This window comes from Solea senegalensis, linkage group LG20 (genome assembly GCF_019176455.1).
Source record: "Solea senegalensis isolate Sse05_10M linkage group LG20, IFAPA_SoseM_1, whole genome shotgun sequence".
Lineage (NCBI taxonomy): Eukaryota > Metazoa > Chordata > Actinopteri > Pleuronectiformes > Soleidae > Solea > Solea senegalensis.
Window position 1 is genome coordinate 16,001,606 of NC_058039.1, and position 20,629 is coordinate 16,022,234.

The 20,629-nt window shown below is 40.3% G+C and overlaps 1 protein-coding gene across 5 annotated transcripts in view; it reads left to right on the forward strand.

Moving 5' to 3' along the window:
- phf14 (PHD finger protein 14) overlaps window positions 1-20,629 on the forward strand; it is a 103,661-nt gene that overhangs the window by 40,525 nt on the left and 42,507 nt on the right. For 4 of the 5 annotated variants that reach the window (XM_044052260.1, XM_044052258.1, XM_044052256.1 and 1 more), the window contains exon 17: window positions 19,595-19,712. In XM_044052260.1, coding sequence (XP_043908195.1) covers window positions 19,595-19,712 — 118 coding nt within the window. Of the gene's footprint in view, window positions 1-1,952; window positions 4,522-19,594; window positions 19,713-20,629 lie in introns of those variants that run through there. The other variant, XM_044052261.1, reaches the window with a different exon arrangement.

Sequence of the window (20,629 nt, forward strand, 5' to 3'; positions counted from 1 at the left end):
CAGGTGGCGGCAGTCTGTGTTTGTCAGGTAACATTGCAGAACAGAAGCGCGATGGGAAAGACACGCCGTTGCGATAAACGTGCAGCTACCAGCGGCACTGCTACTACTTTTGTGACATTGTTTTTTAGCTCAATAATCCGAGTTTACAATTGAAGTAATTTAAGACACTGTGGATAATGAAAAGAAAAAAGCTGCTGCTCCTCCTCCCTCTCTCTCTCTCAGCCTTACAGAAATTGCGTTATATCGAAACAGTTTCTTAAGGTGATGGAGAATAGCAACAGTAGTGCATTAACTTGTTCATCTTCAGACCAGTGGTTGACTGTGTGCTTGTTGTGTCCCAGACTTTAATTTTGCTTGTCTTGTCATGATTGTCCTTCATCTCTCTCTCTTTCTCTCTCATCTCATCCACTCACTTAAGTCACTGTTGCAAACACAAACACAATCACATCCCTTCCTCCCTCTCTCTACATGTTGTCATCCGTCAACAACAGACAAAGCCATGTTGCACTAACCACTGCTGCTGATTCTCCAGAATTTGTTTCAACTACATCTGCAAGGCCACTATTACAAAACAAAACATCTAATCATGTAATGTTAAAATTAGTACTTATTTTCAAATCACCAATGCACTTTGAAACGTTGCAATTAACAAATGGCAAAAGCTGCCATTTAAATCTTGTACTTTTTCATCATCTATCCATGAGAATAATAGAATAGTTTTGTCGCGTGGTATTGCACCATCACATTATAAGTCTAGTACACAGTGCAGCATTTTAATATTTATGTATGTAAGTATTTTCAGGTGTCAAGTGCCACTGACTTAATGATTATAAAAAAGGTAAAAGTGAAGTAGTAGCCGCTTTTTGAAGCGTTGAAACCAAAACGATTAATATGCCTAAACTTAATATGAACGGTCGGTCATTTCTTCATCCGCCATCCCCGTGTGCTATTTTTTCCTGGTCATTGTTTGACGTCTGGCCTTTATCTGTTCATGGGGTCTCATCATTCAATATCTGTTATTACATTTGAATTGTGTCTTTATGATTAAATTGTTTAAGTGTACACGGAGACCGAGCTTAAAAGGGATATTTGTTGTTGTTTTTCTTTAAGTTGCAGCGCATGAGGTACTTCTGCCCAGTTAGTGCGTTACATACAGAAGAAGTATAGAGAGAGATGGGAGATGGAGAGCAGAGAAAAAGCCACTGAAAATATCCAGTATATAGTGTACATTTAAGAATTGTATTTATTTTGTTGAGCCTTCTTTTACGGGGCTGCAACTCGGTTTCTCTGTCTCTCAAAATAGGCAGCATACTCAACTCGACCTGAAACAATTACTCGATTATTAATCGATTACTGAATGAATTGTCAACTATTTTAATAATCGATTCATCGGTTTGAAGCTTTTTTCTTGATTAAAACCGATTAAAAAGGACTTGTGATTGTTTCAGCTTCATAAATGTGATTGTTTTCTTCGTTTCTTTGCTCCACATAACAAAGAAATCATTAAAAACTGAACCATTTTAGTCTGTGGACAAAACAAGACATTTGAGAACATCATCGTTTCCAGGTTTGACAAACACTGATCAACATTGTTTAGCGGTTTCTGACATTTTATTGACCAAACGATTGCACGATAACACTAATTTTGCGTAAGCCTCACTTAAAAAACAAAAACAAACTAGCCCTTAACTTAACTAGCTGAAGCCATGCAACGGTCAAGACCAGTATAAAACTTTGTAGGTTTATTCATAATAAGCATCATTTACATGTGTGCAATGGCAGCGTGTACAGCGTTTTATACGATGTGTCCATGGAAAGACCACGAGTCACTCGATTATCAAAGTGTTGTGCTTTTGTCGTGCTCTTGAGGCAGCGTTGAGGTTGTGAGGGTTGTGAGGTGTCGGGGGTGTGAGGTGTGCTGCCCTGACTCTTTCTATCTTTGCATTGCACAGGTTGTGAGAGCCGGGGCAGCCACCTCACCTCACCATAAAAACTCGGGGGACAGAAGACCGTTGGCTTAGAGACAGAGAGAGGCAAATTGAGGCGTTTGAAGAATGGCGCTCGGGGTCAGGCTGAAGGACCGAGACCGTCCCGTCCTGCACCGTCCAGCAACCAACTCTGATCCAAACTGGAACCAACAACAGAATATTGAATGGAACTGTCTGAATCTTAAATTATGGAATCACAAAAGGTTGCTTTGGACCAGTAATGTTTGATTTGTGTTGGACAACAACACTACAAAATATGCTTTTTTTGTTGCTTTTTTTGAGAACTGTAGCTGCAGTTGCATCTATGCAAAGGTCTTCACTCGACTACAACACTGTGTCACACTTTATTTCGTTCAACAAAGTAAGAGTCAGCCGATAGATGCAACTGTTCCATAGATACCTCTTTAAATTAATTGAGTCATGTTATCTAAATGTGTTGGGATATTACATTAAATAGTGAGGGATTCTTCTTGGGAAAGGGTCAAATTTCAACGCAGCCACTTGTGATTGGATCTCTCAGGATGGAAGATAATAGCATGTCTTTGATGTTTTAGATTGTGTTGAAAGAATGTGGCTGTTGTGTGTAATTATTTGGTCCAAGGCTGATGAACATCTGAAACCCAATTTTGGATTATTTCCTCTGCGGGAAAATAGTGAAACCGAGATGTTTACACGTCATGTTGCAGACGGTATGTAAGTGCACCGTGACGGTCACAGAGTTTTAAAATTCTGCTCCATTTGACTTTGGACTCCTGAATCAATCCTCTCTATGCCTCTAGGTGCTTGTCTGCTTCTAGCATACATGATAAAACACACAACAGAGATTGTGACCTGCCCGCTAAAAAACTTTTCATCAGTGCCAATCAGTAGTATTGATTGAAGCCACCCAAACACTCAGAAGAAGAATTTCAGTGTGAATTTGGTTAATTATAGACGCACTTGAACTTAAGCTTTCTAAGATGTGAGTGTTGTTTTTTTTTGTTTTGTTTTTTTAAGTAAGTTCCAGACTGTTGGGGAAAAGTCTTTGTTTATATATAGAAAAGCCCAACATTTCCTCGTCTTATCAGTTTACGCGGCAACGTTATTCCGCCATGAAGCATCCGTAGTAGGTACTAGGTAGTGTAGTTAGTGGTTATAGCACTTAAATATTAGTCCACATGTCTCGCGTGTCTTCAGGCATTCAGAAGTCTTCCTCTGTCTCCATATCGTCCAGCGACAGTTAAACTGACACGTCCTCAGAAAAGAAGCCCAGCTCTTGTCTCCATGTCCCTGGTGGCCCATAGTCAATGCTGTCAAAACGGCTACTCGCTGCTCTGCCTGGGCTGATGACGAGTGTCACATTTTGCCCTCGTGTGTCACTTTGTTGCCTGCCCAGGCCTCAGCATGCTTTTGGGAGCAGTCAAATCCATGCAGTTTGTATCTTTCTTTATTTTTGGCGCATGTTTGCGAACGACACCACCACCAAGGCTTTGTCTTTAGAGACGAGGTGCTGTATAATTTGCTGACTCCTTTTCCCCGTCGCTCACATCCAGTCGCTCTCAAAAGACGTGCGAGTCACGTCTCAAAAAATGCATGGATGTGTACGTTTACCCAGATCCCTGACAATACTGGAAACACTGAAAACAAGTGGCGTGGTCTCGTAGAATTTGAATGCCGGTTAGCTCTGTAGTGCGATGTATGAAGTGTACAGTATTTATTTAAGGAGGGTAAAAATGTTGTTGTTGTTTTTCTTGTAACTCCATACTTGATTATACGAATATCTTAAAGGGCATTCCATAATTTTCCACACGAGTCGGAGGATGTCCATTATGTCATAACTCACCCATGTCGGTGATGCTATGCGCGGACCTCATGTGTTCTATAAATTTGGCATCCTGCACAGACTTTTGTGTCTATTTCCAGGAATGAGCCAATACCCTTCTCTATTCGGTCCAATACTGGTTAAAAAACACAGAATTTATTAATTGGAAAAATGAAAAATACAAAGTCTGAGATGAATTTTAAACCCTAAATTTCACAATAATCCTGCCCTAAGCGGTCTGGAATAATGGCATGGACTAATTGATTGACACTCGTGGTTTATTTCCATCGTTATTGGACGAGAAAAAGTGGTAACAAGCCATCACGACTCCTGGTACGACAATATAATAGAATTGAATGTGGCTTTAGTCCAACTTTTGTTTTTAGTATGACTGGAACCACACGTGAATGTAACTCTCTGCGTACGCGAAGGTGGGAAAGTATGACGAGGCCTCGCGCTTGTGTTGTGTGAACAGAGTTGAACTCTGATTTGTGGTTTAGTCCCAGAGCCACTATGGTGTTTTCTTTTAATTGCCAAACATTTGTTTACAGTTGTTTACAGACATGCTTTGAGGGGGGAATATTGTGTACTGTGTTTCTGTGATATTGTATGAAGTAAGAATAATGAATGTTGCTGCTGTTGTGTGTGTGTATGTAAAGTGTCTCAGCCTCTGGCCCTACAGCTCTCGGAAATTAAGCGGAGCTTTAATAAACTCTTGACTTTTTCACCTTATTGCCGCAGTGATAAATGAGTGTCAGCCAGCTAATTAATCGTTCTAAAGGTGCAGCGGCGGCGGTCCGTTTGTGCGTGTAATGCCCTCTGTCATCTGTGATTTATCACCTGGGAAGTGGCCTTCTTGTTGGGAAATGTTGCTCCTCAGCCCACATAGGATACAGTCTAATTCTGCGACTCCTGTCAGAAAGAAAACACCCCTGAAAATTTGATTTAGAGCCCAGAATCGTAAAGCTGACAGCCCATGTACGATTTAAAAAAATAGAAAGAAAAAGGGATCGATTGGGGTGGACTGTAATTATGTATTCATGTAAATTTCTGCACAGCACACATGATAAAATCCGGTTGCTCATGTATGCGGACACTTTAAGGCATCGCTGGTCATTCTTAAGTGCAAAGAATTAAATGCAACTCCTGCAGCAAAATGAGACATTTAGGAATCGTTCAATGTTCGATGAAAGGATTCTTCAGCCACTCTTGCTGCAGACCATTTGAAGTCTAATATTCACTGAGGCTGTCTTGCACTCAGCATATTTAACGTTTTACTCTCACATCCTCCATGATATCCAGGTCAGGGTGCTCTGAGGGTTGCTTTGTTTCTTGAAGTAGTGCATGGTAGATTTTTTTTTTCTTCCATTTTAAGTTTACTGGCCCATCTCCTTACCTGCTGACCTGCTATACTGTTACTGATTTTCTTCAGTAACAGTATAACTTTGGGTTCAATAAAGTGAATTAATGTGTTTTTGTGTGTATACAAAAACAAAACGTTTTTGTTTTCTGTCCCTTAAGAAGTTCAAAACCAAATAATTGTTTTCTTCCAATCAAATACTGGATTAAAATCAATAATTACTAGAAAGATATATATATTGATAATTACTGTGATAATTACCCATTTGAGTCTGTTTTAATGCAGTAACCTTTCCGTCCATCTCTAGCCATTTCTTCTTAAATTGTAAAGGGTAGCTACTCCTTCTACGATGCAGCATATTAACAACATTATGGGCTGTATAAACCAGCACAATGCAAAGCAGTTAAGATAACCTGCAAAGTGTATCAACGGCTGCTATAACTCAACAACAATTTGAAGACATTGTCATTTTAAGGGTTGGGGAACACGGTCAGACATTGTTTTATCATTCTCTGGCATTTTATGGACCAAACAACCTTTTGATTAAATATAAAAAGGAAATAAATTGACAGATTAATCGATAATCGTAAGTTGTAGCCTTAAAATGATCGACTCCTCAAAGGTCCATGACTTGGTGTGGACGTTTTTACAGCTATTTTTAGCGCCAGTTCCAATTTCTGGTAATCTTATAGGACTTCCTAGGTAATAACTGATTGACATTTTATGTGGTCTCCAAGAGATGGTTTTTCCTCAGACGTTATTAAGATTTTTCAGTTTGCCATGACAACTGAACAAACCACTCCCTAAGATTATAAAAACCATTTACTGTCAAATTTCCAGTAGCTTTTTTTCCTCCTGACATCAAAAGCCATTTAATAAGCCAACGTTACATCTGGTAATACATTGTAACACAAGCCACCTTGTCTGTGCAGTCTTTGTTCTTTTAACAACTATGGGAGACGACAAAGAGATACATTTTGGTTCACAACACGGTGTCAGCATCATTTGGTGGCATCTCCGCAAGATGGAACCAACTGACCGTGGCAAACTGTGGCCGCCCCCATCCCTCATCTTCAACCCCAGGGTCTCCGGGGACTGAGAAGCAGCCGGCAAACCAGAGATTAGCTCAGCTACAGCTGGTTTCTCGATATAGGATGAGACTGAGGCCCTGGGATGCAGGAAGAGGAGGGGCTCAGGGATAAAGAGAGAGAAAAGCTAGCAGGGAGGTTCTGGAAGGCAGTAACCTTTCCGATGATGAGTGCGTTTCCCATTACTGCTCTGACACCGGATCTGTGGAGATGATTTAATGGCGGCATTTTGTTTTTGCTGACTTCACCCTTTTTCCCCCCTATTAAAACAGAAAACATAAGAGCTGGGACTGGGGCTGTGTGGGAAGTGTGGCCAAGCAGCTAAAATCTATTACTCCCCTGCTTCTTTTCTCTTTATCCCACTGACTCTGCCACAGTGCAGGCCTGCTCAAATACTTCCTGGGGTACAAGTTCTTCTCTTCTCTCCTCCCACTCTTTGAATGGTTTCTGTCTCATCCTCTCTTAACTGCGTTGTTTTTCCTCCTACCTCAAATTTTAATCGTTGCACACAGAGCAAGAGCCACAAATCCCTATGGGTTCCTTAATATCTCAGTCGACTATCTGTTCATAGACTTGATTTAAAGGAGTTGTTGTGTGCTGTAAGCATTTCTTGTGAAACTCCCTTTGCAAGGTACAGGACAGAGTAGACTAAGTTTCAGGTGAGGTCTGGGTTTGAGTTCATCCCACAGAGATGAAGAGTCAGAGCCACTGCTGATGTCAAGTCCCCTCAAGTGTTGTACTCAGTTCACTGAGGCCCCCTGCTGGAAAACATGAAGAACTTGATTCAGATTTTAGTTATTTTTTTAAAGCACCAGCTGAAAGCTGCACACATCGCCCCTTTCCTTTTTCTAGCTGTGAATGAGATGTGTCCAGATGATATAATAAAGGCAGTCACCCTGACTTGGCTTCCTCCATAGGTGCTACTTCAGCAGTCAATACATTACTTCCCATCTTGTAAAACAATGGCTCTTTTATAATGTTGCAATGACCCAACACTAAATCAAAAACTAGGGGGGCCTCACAAAGCCCAATAACCCACTCCTTTTCTATGGAAAGTCACCAGCACACTTTGTCATGGACGAGAGTCAATGGTCGAGTGCTTTGTGTCATATTGATTTCCGTCACGTGACCAATCCCGAGGTAATTGCATTGCTCACTTGTGATAAATTCACTGCCTTGTTTCAGCCACTGAGGCTGCTGGAGACAAAAGAAGTTTCTGTAGCCACAAAACCACCATCAATACCTGGATGCAAAACCATAGTCGCAGAGGTTTTATAATATCATCAGTCTAGGTTTCTGTGATGCTGAATTTTTGAAATGGAGAAGATGGAACCCAAAGAACCTAAATGTCTCCTCGCATATAGGTTAAACAGGAAAGGCAAGAAAGAATAATTATGCCATGATCAAACATTGATAAAGCACACAATAAGCTGTTTTTTTTTCCTCCCTGGCTTCTCCAAGGTGTTCATAAAGCTCCAGTGTGTAACTTTTAAATATCAATAAATGACCATTAAATTCAAGCCATTGCTAAATACGTTCAGACAGTGCTCATTAAGCTTATCAGTGGTGTTTTGAATCTACAATCACCCGGCAACAATTCTGCAATGTACGCCAAGACTGACGGAGCCGAGGAGGAAGTACAAAAGCGTGACTGTGGTAGAAAAACATAGAGAAAGAAAATGCTAGAATAAGTATCATGAAAAAAAGTACTGCCACAAGTTTCAGATTTGGATTCTTCTGCAATAAAGGCATATTGGACACTCTAAATTGACCTCTGTCTCTATGTGGCTCTGTGATGGACCTATGTCAGCTGGGATTGGCACCAGCGTCCCCTGCGACCCTCATGTGAAGGATACAGCAGTAGAAGGTGAATGAATGAAGTTAATTATATTCGACAATACGCTGTAAAGTGCCAGCATTCATACAAAAAGCCCTTTCCAGGATGTTCCTGCTCATTAATGTTACCAAATATAGTCATAAGATTTGTGGCTGTCCTCCGCTTCAACACGTTTCTAATGACTTGGATTAACTCATCACCTTGTCTCTTAAGATCTGTGTCTGAAGAGCTCACATTAAGTCATAATGTGCAATTCTGTCCAAGAGACTCCATTTATCTAATAAAGTTATATCTTTGTCCTCATCATTGTGATTTCATTTGGTTGTAGTGATACATTAGTGAGAATGTCTGCAGCCCGTCGCTGCAGTTCCTTCGAGTGATGACTCTTTGTTAGATCGAGACAGAAATGTGCCGGCGTTGTTGATGAGGCAGGTGAGATCAAACAAAGTCAGCTCGGATTTATTGGGCCACGAGCTCCGTTGAGCGAGGCGACGGGTCCTAGGCTGGTGACAGAGGGGTGGTGTTGGTGGGAGCCATCTTCTGACTTCACCCAAAGATTAAACACCAGATGAAAGTGGACACGAATCGCCAACTGAGAGCAACACGTGTAGCAGACAAAAGCGATCAATCATGTCCCCTCCACCACCTCACCTCCAATAAGATTACATCAGTCAATAACACCTCTTATGAGTGATTGGATTTGTCAGCTTCAAAGGTACAAAGTGTGGTATGGGGGAGGGGGTTGTGTTGCTCAATTTTCCCAATGATTAAAGCAGGGCCAAATTGCTTTGATAACATCAAGGACCTTGTAGTGACTGGGTGTGTAAGGGCAGTGTTCGGAGCTGATAGAAGCTACATGGTGGAAGCAGGTGACTCAGACACTGTCAGAGACACTCGGAGACTCAGAAAACAGCTAGCTAGGTTACATTAGATCCAGTAGCGGAGATGTCTTCCAATGGAATATGTTCCTAAAATGTGTCTTTCTTTGGCCAAAGACACAAATTCCAGAAGCTTGTGTCTCCTCCAAAAGCCAAATTGGTTCCAATGTGTCCTTGGAGTCACCCATGGGTTTCTGGAAAAGCAGGGCTCGAGAAATTTAGACATAAGAAAAACATCACTGTATGTGTTGGGCTTACACACATTTTTATCTGGCTGACATGCTCGTTTTACTTCTCAAGCAGTTGCATGGGATTACTTGTCCTATTCATGTTACTGGATCAGTAACCAACATGGTGTGACCAACAGCTTTAATCAAGTGGCCCAAGTGGTATTTTCTTTACTTTTTGTATCCGTCCTCCTCTCCTTCCACCAGTCTTTCTTGCGCTTTTGAGGTGATCAACAATTGTCTCCATTTCTGACATGTCGGGATGTTGGTAGAATCTCCCAAAACTCGAATGGTTTATGGTTTTCTCCCCCATAGTACACATTTGATCGCCCAGCCCTGTTCATGCGAACACACACCATGATTCTCCAACGTGTTTTTGAAGGGGCCCACATCTGCTGTGACGCATTTCTGTGTCTTCTGCACCATCGTTTCTAGCCACAGTAGCATTGTTCTCCAGTATTGGTAATACAAGTAGGTTAAAACTTAAGTTTCTCATATTTTTATTGGATTGGTTACCATGAAATTATCTGAAATAACTCACAGAAATGAAAAATTATGAAAATGAGTGCCTTCAATTTTTGTGGAACATTTATGATAGAAGGCAGTTTGTTTTTTAGTGCCACCCTGAGGATGACGCGTGAATATGAGATAATGTGTGACTCAGAGTCACCCTGAACATATACATCTCCAATATTTTGTGGTATAAGGAGCCACTGATGTCTTACTGAGTTTTCTGCAAATGAGCACGGGTTAGCATGCTAATGTTTAGATTGATTCTCTTGTGAAGTGGCCATTTTGCGATACTGCATCTTAAAATACTCAGCCACCCCCCTCAGTAGCTATGTTGACATGTGCAAAAATCTCTTCATTCCGATCACAGTTTTCGGATTGGCATGTTTACATGTGTTTTTATTTTTGATTGCTGGTGTCCATGTAAAGATAGCTAGTCTCAGGCCAGAAACATATGTATGTCTATGCAACAGCATTCCCATGATTCCAGGTGTGAATCCTACTGCAGGTGAGACAGGTGCAACTACAGCCAAGTGTCAAATTAGGGTGTTGGTTAATTGACTTGAATCCGTGCAGTAAGTCATTAATGAAACTTTGCTCTTTCAGCAGCGCAAATTGAATTTAAAATAAGAGTTTGTGAGTTTGTTAAACATTGAAAGAATTAGATCAGCAATGTTCCCTACTTTCAGATTCATTCCATGCTAGGCTAAGCGTGTCCTGTATCTGTCAGTGCACAGGGAACATGAAAAAAAAGAAATTGATATTGATCATCTATAATAGGTTTCGTTACATGGCACAATGAATTTAACTGGAGGCATGTATGCTCACAAAATAGGCAGTTCTAGAAGCTTGGGGTATAGTAGTGAGCACTTGCTGTGCTATTTGGCGTGTTGCTATTGCCCCCCCCAGCTAGCTCTGCAAGTTAATTGGTACCAAGCTAATTAGCCAGGCTAGCTGCCAAGCAAGGCACACTCATTTATTTGAGATGTATTTACACCACTGACTCCTGTCTAATGGCTGATTGCAAATAATCTAAACATCATTGTGTTGCTACTGAGGCCAGGAGGTTTTTGCAGTTTGGACTGGTGTGACGCATTGCTCTTGGTGTGTGCATAAAAGCTCCATATGCACTTGCTATAGTTAGTCACAGCAACTGTGTTATTGTGTTGTAACCTCTTGTGTAGCAGGACCCTGCAGTAGCACACTATGTGGTAGAGTTATTGTCAAATGTAACCCTTGTTTAACCACCATCCATAGATAAATTAAGATTAAAAACCACATTATCGCTCTCTCTCACACACACACACTGACAGAACTCAGAGTTTGCATCACAGACCTTCTCCGGGATACACAACAGCAGTAACAAAGGGTTCATTAAGGTACAGTAATTAGGACAGCATGTGGCCAATCGTTGCAGACTTGCTAAATAAAAAAAAGAGAGCACCCCTGTGAAGTTTAAGAAGGTCTTCAAAGGTCTCCAGCAGTGTAACTTCTCCTGTCTTTTGTTCCTGCTTGCCTTAGTTAGAGATTTGTGTGAAATTGTTTGCTGTTTTGTGTGCAAGAATCGGAGTGTGCTCATTAGAGGAGCTTGCACACTTTGGTCGTATGTCTTCTATTCACTGGGTGGCCAGATCCCAGATTTAAATTCCCATCGTTTCCAGGCAGATATGCATACTCAGCCCAACCAAGATTCTTTAGAGTGTGTGTGTGTGTGTGTTTGTGTGTGAGAAAGATCCACCTGCCTCAGCATATTTGTGCTAATGTGCAGCAGCTGTTACCTCATGCCCGTACAACTCATAAGATGCCAATTACCTGTGCCAATTAAATTTCCACTCTGATTTGAGTAAATCTGCCATGCTTAATGTGTGAACACTACAGGTATAATATTACACCTGTTTCATAGCTTTTCTTAATCTATTGCCAGAAGCCTGCATTCAATAACATTATGCCAATTAGAGTTCAGTTAGCATGAACATGGAAATGAGTTTTTAAATGCGAGTTTTTAAAAGAGTGCTGCTGTGATTGTTGGAAACTGTGGGAAAGGACAAAAGATTGGTCAAATTTGCAAAAAAAAAAAAAGTTGCAATGCTGAGACACATTGTCACACATTTGGAATGGTTAAACTCTTGTTTCATGTTACAGTAGTGTGAGTAGTGCTTTTCCTCTTTGTTCCCTCTCACTGTCTTTGTTGACAGACAAGGTTGAAGACACACCAACACTTTAAAATCAAACGCATGTGTACAGCTAGACTTGTTAAAACATAATTTCATTTTTTTGCAAGCATAAATGGCGCCAAGGTGTGTTTTTAACATATGACCAATAGTGACATAGTTCACGAGTTAGTCAAGCACAACTGACACTAAACAACGGAAGTTTTATTGCAGATGTGGCAAATTCACAATCTTTTCCAAACACTAACCACACTAAACACACTAACCACACCCATAACCTGGAAATGTTTATCGTTTAGCACATTTCTGCCAAATTTTATGCAAAGACGTAATGTAATTTTAGTAAAAAAAAAAAAAGAGAATGCATTTAAGTTGTATGGCGATGTAACTTTTAGGAAACAAACTTGTGGGAACTTGAATTTGCCTGTGACTTAAGAACACCGTAGCTCTGACAGTAAATCTAGCAGAAACTTTTCCACCATCGCACAACACTTTATCTAAACAGGAGCAAGAACTCCAAAAAGAGGCGGTCTTCTCTGTTCGGTTTGTCCATGATTAAATGCCCACCACCACCAAACATGTTTATGAGGTGATGTAGCGAGAAGTGAGGAAAGTGCTAACGGCAGCAACAGACAGGAAGTTGGCCAAAAGAAGACATTGCTGACAGCAGCTTTATTTAGAAAACATATTTATAAAAAAAACTTGCTATGCTGGAGCTACTCACTGCCCTCATGGGTCCTGATTTAAAGTGAACAAGAGGATGTATACAGACCCCCCAATGGCAAGTTGATTTGCCCCTCTTCAGATTGAAGGTGTGCTCAGTCCTTCCTGTGGAACTTCTTTTCCACAAGCCCGAGATTCCACTTCTGTCCACAGAATTGCAGTTGTCATCAGATCTGACACCACCAGCCTGCCTAATTCCTTTCAGCAACTCAGTCCAGCACAAAGCTGGTTTCACTGCTTAGTGCTGCTTGCTGATATCCAAATTCTCTCTGCCATAATTCATGTACAGACAACTTCTTGGACAGAGCGTGTTATGTGATTTCCCAATATACATTATGAAAGCGTGGCGTGAAAAGACCCAAACAATCCCGACAAAATGAAAAGAACTTTTGTTGAGAAGCGGTGATCACCCGCTTTATTTTATTCACTGAGGTGTGCAGTGAGGAAATGCAACCCCCCTTTTTAAATGCCTCACTGCTGCAGGGGTGATTGTGATATTTCTCTTCAGATGAAAACATGATCCACCATACAATATTCTGTATGTAGGTTCATTTAAGTCATGTATCGGGATATTCTCCATGTCAGTTTGACCACTATTGTCTGTCACTCACTTAAATACTGTATTTTAAACCTTGCAGCTGTACATTGAAACAGCTTGTAACTGTAGGAACTAGACTAATGTGTCGCATCCATTCTACACTGTGGGAGAAAATGAAGCTGCAATGATGCTTGTCTTTAATCTTTTACATCTGAATATCAGGAAGCAGAATTGGTCTTATATGGACTAATGATCCGTGCAGACACTTGAGGTTTTATTTCATTGGTATCAAAATAAAAATGGAAGATAATAGACATTTGCAAATGAGTCTAGTTTACTTGTTTGCCCATGAAATAGTCCTCAATGAAAGAAAGAAACAAACCTCCTTGTACCTCCTACAGTGAAAATTGTATTAATTGCTATAATTACACTGAAACTCTGTATACACAATTGATTCACACCAAAAGCAGGTGCCACCACTCACACAATAACTTTGATTATTAATCATTAAATCCATAATAACCTTACAGTGTAATGTAACGCCTATCTGTCTGTGCTCATATGGCTGCAGGAGCTCAGGGCAGAGAGACCCATCCCAAAATATTAATATTTAACCATCAGGCTAAACACACAACTACTTTTCTAGTGATCCTGATTATTCCATTTAACAGCAGCCAACAGTATTACCATGCTACCCCCAGAGGCACAAATTATGCATCACTGTTATTCATTTGTGGAAACAAATGGCAGATCTGTAAAACAAAAAGTAGATGGTATTTGACAGATCAGATGATATAAAAGTGTTTCCTTGCTACTATAGAGTTACTTTCACATTGTCTTCTTTATGCCTTGGATGCTGAGGAAAGTTTGACAAGGATTAATAGCTGCTTTTGTTTGCAATTGGTGAATTGTAGAGGAAACGACAATTATTTTGTCAAAAAGTCGAGAGTTCAGTTAAAGTCCAGAGTTATCCGCTGACAACAATAAATGTCTTAATATTTTTCTTTTGCCAGCTCATCCAGTAGATGTTGAGATATTCATTGATCCCCCGATAGCACTAGAGGAAAAGTCAGGGGATCATCAAACCTCGTTGGCAGCATAAATCCCTTTACTAAATGTCATGGCAATTCATTCAGCAATTGGTGAAATACAGTTTGTCCCTCTGGAAAGATGTCAAATAGACTTTAAATCGTACCTCACACGGTTGCTTCCTCTTGCTGTATGTCTGAACGGGAAACAAGGACATTGAGCACTCGCTTTTGTTACAAATGGCTCCATCTGCTCTGCTGGCGATACAGACTTTGACCAGAGACATTAGAGAGCTCTGGAGGTCAAGTGACTCTTTACACCCCCATGTTGGCAGGAAAGAAGTGCTGCTTTCAAGCCAACAGAGTTCAAAAGTTGTTAAAATAAGTAAGTGTACCTGATATAATGATCACTACTCAAGCGGAATCTTTTGCCTGTGGATTCCCATTACTCAATCTCCTATGGCAGTGATCCAATACTGCCATCTTTCAGGATCTGTCGTGGTCTGGTAAAACGCTCTCCTCTTTGCTTGTCCCCAACTGTTTTTGGTATTTAACAGCTGTCCATCATCTTCACTTTCCAGGATTATAATTCCTGACATATTTCCTGTTATACAATACATGTTGCCTGGTGTATACATTTATTGATTTGAGGAGTCAAAGCCAATCAATGGAAGAGAGGCCAGAGTTGAATTTGTCAAAAGACGTTTTTGAAATGTTGCACAAGTGCATGAGTGGATACATTGTTTTGAACCTTATTTTGGGGCAAAGTCAAGATATTTCTTGTGTGTTTTTTTGTCCCAAATTAAGGAATTTGGTTTTGTAAGTCTGAAATTGGTGTTGCCAAGATGGCTGCCAAATTGGCTTTTTTTGTGCAGTGGCTTTGTTTTTGCTGTCACTAACTGCCAGAGGCTACAATCAATATTATAATGACAATGTGTTCATGTGGTATAAAAGCGGCAGTTACACTTAGATTTTGTATATTGATTGACATCTTTTCAATTCTCCTTCCCACTCAGTTCACATTTTCTTAATGTAAACAAAACAAAGAAGCAATCGTCGTACATTCCGTGACATTTTGAAGGGCAATTGCTAAAGATTTCATGCAAATGTACTCGATATAATCCATTAGACCGCTGAGCAAGACATGAAACACAATCATTTGTTAGTGATTTCTGATTTAGGTCGAGTGGCGTGATGAAGTAAAGATGATGGATGAGTTGAGGACCCTTATATGTAGCTCTATAGATGGCGAAAAATAGCCTCTATCAATGTTACATTTCCATAGCATTACAAGAAGAAGACTGAGAAAACTGAACAATATGTAATTAAAAACAAAAATATTAAGCCCAACTACAGGAAGATGAGTCAGTACTACAAATACAAATTCTTCTGAATACTGCAGTGACACAAAGTGAAATGCGTTAAAATCACCAGTCTGGCTGAACAAGATGAAAATGACCTGTGACTGTAGCACAGAGGGAGCATGGTGTCTTTTTTATTTCTTCTTTTAATCATTTATGAGGCTGGCTGCCCTTCAACAAGCTCCCCCAGCCTGGTAAACACACACACACACACACACACACACACACACACACGATCCACAATTAGAGCCTGTTATGTCCTAATCAATGAAGGAGATTCGCATTCTTCATTGAAAATCTGATAAGAGCAGTTACAGCCTGGGAGGTCAGCCTGAACCCGCTCTATTCATCTCCATTACTGAGGGAAGAAGGGTCGGTGTGAGTGGTGTGGAGACAAGGAGAGAGAGCGCATGAAACAGTGTTGACATGTGTATCTATACGGTTCAAACTGACTTTTTAAGACCTTCATAATCTCCCATGAACACTGTTTTAAGATCAGTTACCAATGAGTAGTACATGAAGGAAAAACACCACGGGGCATAAATGAATGAGTGTCAGTGTCAGACCTGCAGAGCAAGACCCTGTGGTTTCATTCCTGTAGCTTTTATCAGATTTATTTAATTTAAAGAGCAGCATTCTAAGAATCCCTATGACTTTTTTAATCTCAACACATACTGGAATAATTGCACTGAAATCTGGTATATGTGCTATTTCAGTATCTCCTCTTGATTCATTGACTTTCCCCTCTAGTGCCAGCTATAGGTCAAGAGTATCATTTTCCATGTATTTTAGTTTTTGAAGCTATACGAGCAAAACTCATGACTTTCACATTCAAATTCATGCATTAAAAACCCATCTGAGTTCAAAATATGAAGCCTCGGGGTGCTAAGACATCAGGAAAAAAAGGACATTTATGTTATGTTGCTGTAAAAATGTATGAGTATACAAACTAGACTGTCCAAGCGTCTGAAAACTGTTTTGACATAGATTGCAAAGTAATGGGCACATCTGTGGACTGACATGCTAGCTTAGCTGTTAGCTCCTCCTGAGTGAGGCAGTGGAAAATGCCTAATCGTAAATGTAGTAATAAATAATGGCGTCAAGTTTGTCAGACGGGGAGTTCAAATATCTATAAAGAATCCGGGAATCCTTTTAAATTTGGCACAAATGTTTTTATTTGAATTTTATGGCCAGAGGTCACAACTGACCTTAGAAACCCTTTTCCGCCTTTCAGATGTTGTGGTGTAAGAACACCTCGAGCATATCCATTCTAAAAATCTCTAAAAGGTCATGGTGCCCTCGCAAAGCAAGTTTTTGGTCTCTCGGACATTCATTTCCTTTTTTTAAGTCAACATGTGCGTGATGTACGAGTCTGGGAAAAAAATATGGTGTAGCCTGAAACTGTTGGTCAGCAGAGGCACACAAACAGCTAGGCAGTAATTCTAGTTTTAGACTGCTGCTGTGACTCATTGCCTCAAAGCTCTTTTCTGGTGAGAAACAGCGAGGAGCGGTGATTGCGCTCAGCTTCCCAGGGCCATTGTGGCTATGACAGTAAAGCTTCGAAGACACGTGTCATATTTCTTAATCTTGTACATTGTGTTGAGTTCATTCCATGGCACAACTGTCAGTGACGAACATAGAAAAAAAAGTGACGTTTAGTTCTAGTTCAGTTCCGTTTTAGCCAATAGTATTGTTATAGCATTTGTTTATGTTTGTAGTTCTAAGTATTTCCGTAGTCGACTAATCTGTAGGTTATTTTCTTGATTTATCGCCTAATCATTTGGTGCAAATGTCCGGAAATGTTAGCAAATAGCTTAAAACCTGGAAATGTTGATGTTCTCAAGTGTCTTGTTTTGTCCACATAGAACCCCGAAAATAATCAAATTTAAGAAGCTGAAAAATCAGAAAATTTGTTTTGATCGATTATCAAAATAGCTGACAATTAATTTAGCAGTCCATTAACAATCGATTAACTGAATAATTGTTTCAGCCCCAGTTTAAATGTAATAGTTGTAAAATTGAAAAAGAAAATGTTTGAAAAACCTAAAAGAAATCACTTCAGTTACGCCTAAATAAATGAAGTACATTCAAACTACTTAATTCATTTAGGTGTTACCAACTGAGAATGTCATGACTTAGACAGCTACGCAGACATTTCAGAGGAGGAGATTTAAGTGGAAGATTACGATGATCAATAATTGAAATGGCTATTGATCTAATTTGGCACAATCAAAAACAGTCACAATCTGATGTTCCACTGCAGCTCAGGCTTCAGGGAGTCAATACAACTCCTCCAGTGTCATTGTTGAGTGAGATATGTACCGTCTATGTCCAGTAGATACTAATGATTTTTGCTTTCAAGATGATTGTTTATTTGTTTAAGAAATATTTTTGTTCTAATTGATATTAGCTGTGATCCATCAAGCAGTTTTACATATCCATCCTAATACAGACTGGATTAGAGGTCATAAAACTGTCAGCGTGATTCTTGAAGATCTTCATATTTAAACCATAAATGTCACACGCTGCAATTTTTTTAAAGAGTTCAGGGAAAGTAATTCTTTATGGTCTCAAAAAGGTAAAGCTTGCTCTCTATCAATTTAACTGGTCATCAACAGCACTTGAGCTTCCAGAGAAATGTCTTTGTGAGGTCGGTGATGGCTTTAAATTTCATAGAATAATGTAAGTAGACCACCCATAGATATTCACATTGAGTTGCTTTCAAAGTGCACAGCTGCAAAGTTTCAGACTGTCTCCATGGTAATGTATCCAGTCTGCTGAGATTATACCTTGAGGGCATTATTGAAGGCTATATTTATTCCATGTTGTCGCCACTTTGTAATAGAATTGAAGCAGGATCTGTTCTGGGCTTCTTAAAAGACAGTTTGATACGCCGTTAAATCCAAGTCATCTCTTCTTTTTTTTTTGTTTCTCCGAGTTTTTCCAATTTCAGATATACAGTAAGTGAGTGATCTGAGATTGTGCTATGATTCTACAGTGTTTTACTATGAAAAACAGTGGCACAGTGAGACTGATAAGAAGTTACAGGTGGAACAGCTTAAAGTGATATTAGCCAACAAGATTGATATGCGTTGGTATTGATAGTTATGCAATACTTCCTCTAGAGGGCAGTGTTGCATACCAAGTTTCAGGGATCAACAAACCATTGAAAAGGTTATTTTTATCGTGCTAAATCCGAAAATAGACTGAAACGCAAGCGGATTTTGCAGCAGTGGAATGTAAGACCACTGAATGTAAGTTGTCTCAGTGATAGCCCCTCAAATCAAATCATGGCGTGCCCCACTGCGCGCCAGCGAGTGAAGCCGAGTGCCTGGCAGTTGTTCTCCAGTTTTGGCTGCAGGGATAAGCCAGCAAGCTCTGGCAGCATGTTTTAAATTGGGCACTGCAACTGTAGGTTACTTCTTTGTTGTTTTCTTGGCTGATTCGACTATTGACTCTATACTGCCACCATGATTTCCGGTGGTATTGCTCTGTTTCATCGTAAGCCCTACAATGGCGTACAAAATGAACGCAAAGTGCGGACGAAAGGCTCATCCGTCTCGGTCTTTTGTGTGGATTAAAAATGGGTCTTAAAGTTTTTTTGGGCTCCGCCGTTCTTCAAACTGTCATTAATCTGTCAGCCTTTAAAAATCTACTCTGGGTCAACTCGACTAAAAACTGCAAAACCTGCACAATTAATGATCCAGTTATCTTTTAATACAGTACATGACTGATATTATCATTCAGTATGACTTCTACATATAAGGACATTAATCATCTTGTCGTTTTCAGTGTCTGGCCATCTTTAGACAGAAGTAGTTGAGTAGTAGGAGACCTGACAGGTTCTAACAAGGCCTGTATTTATCCGGTCATGATGTGAAGCATTGTACATTCATTGGCTGCGTCAGGTCAAGGGCCTGGAGTGATTACATGGACTTTGTAACGTATTAACAAAGTCTGACTGACTGACAACAGGCTGCCTTGTCATCATCCATCATCGCTGCTGAGCTGGCCTCATCAAGCAGGGTCTGACTGGCTTTATTTATGTGCCTTGTGACACGTGCCCTTCCTGTCTATGCTTCAGGTGTGACGAGTGTCAACTCTGCTATCACTTTGGGTGCCTGGACCCGCCTCTGAAGAAGTCTCCCAAGCAGACGGGATATGGCTGGATCTGCCAGGAGTGTGACACGTCATCTTCCAAGGTGAGTGAGTGTGTGTGTGCATATGTATGTTGTGAAGGAGCATGTTCCAGAATGCAACACAAGTCAAGTGTCCCCCACACAAGTCAGGGAGTGCACCTGACCTCAATGTCTCCATTGTACAAAGTGTCGCATTTTTTCATGTTGCTAAAACACACACACTCAGACGTCAGAAGTTCGCTCATTTAGGTAGGGTGCAAATCGTCAAAATTCAGAATCACCAACTTCCTGTTGCGTTGTGGCCATGGTTACGGTTGACTTTTTTGTTCGTCTTGGGTTATAACTTAATTCCACCAAGTTTCGGGAAATTCGGTGTTACTCAATTTTGCCTGTTTTCCCCTGAGGGGCCATTTTAGAGCCCTTGGGTCTGGGAACTATGCCAATATCGCCAGACTTCACCTCCGTGCAAGGTTTCAAGAGGTTTTATGCATGTTAACCACCTCAAAAATGACCTCAATGACAAGGAATAATAAAGTAGTCTAAAGGAAAACAGTAGGTTCCTCACATGAATGTGTGCTAAATCCAGGTGTGAAAAACTTGTTGCATCATTCCCAAGAAGACTCATGGCTGTATTAGCTCAAAAGGGTGCTTCTACTCAATACTGAGCAAAGGGTCTGAATACTTATGACCATGTGATATTTCAGTTTTTCTTTTTTAATACATTTGCAAACATTTCTACATTTCTCTTTTTTTCTGTCAAGATGGGGTGCTGAGTCTACATTAATGAGAAATAAAATGAACTTTTTTGATTTTAGAAAATGGCTGCAATGAAATAAAGAGTGAAAAATTTAAAGGGGTCTGAATACTTTCCGTACCCACTGTATGTGTGCCGGAACATGATCAGTACAGGTTCTGGCTTGTGATTTGCAAAATCTTAGTTTTGGGAAATCACTTAAAGGGGACATATTATATCCTATTTC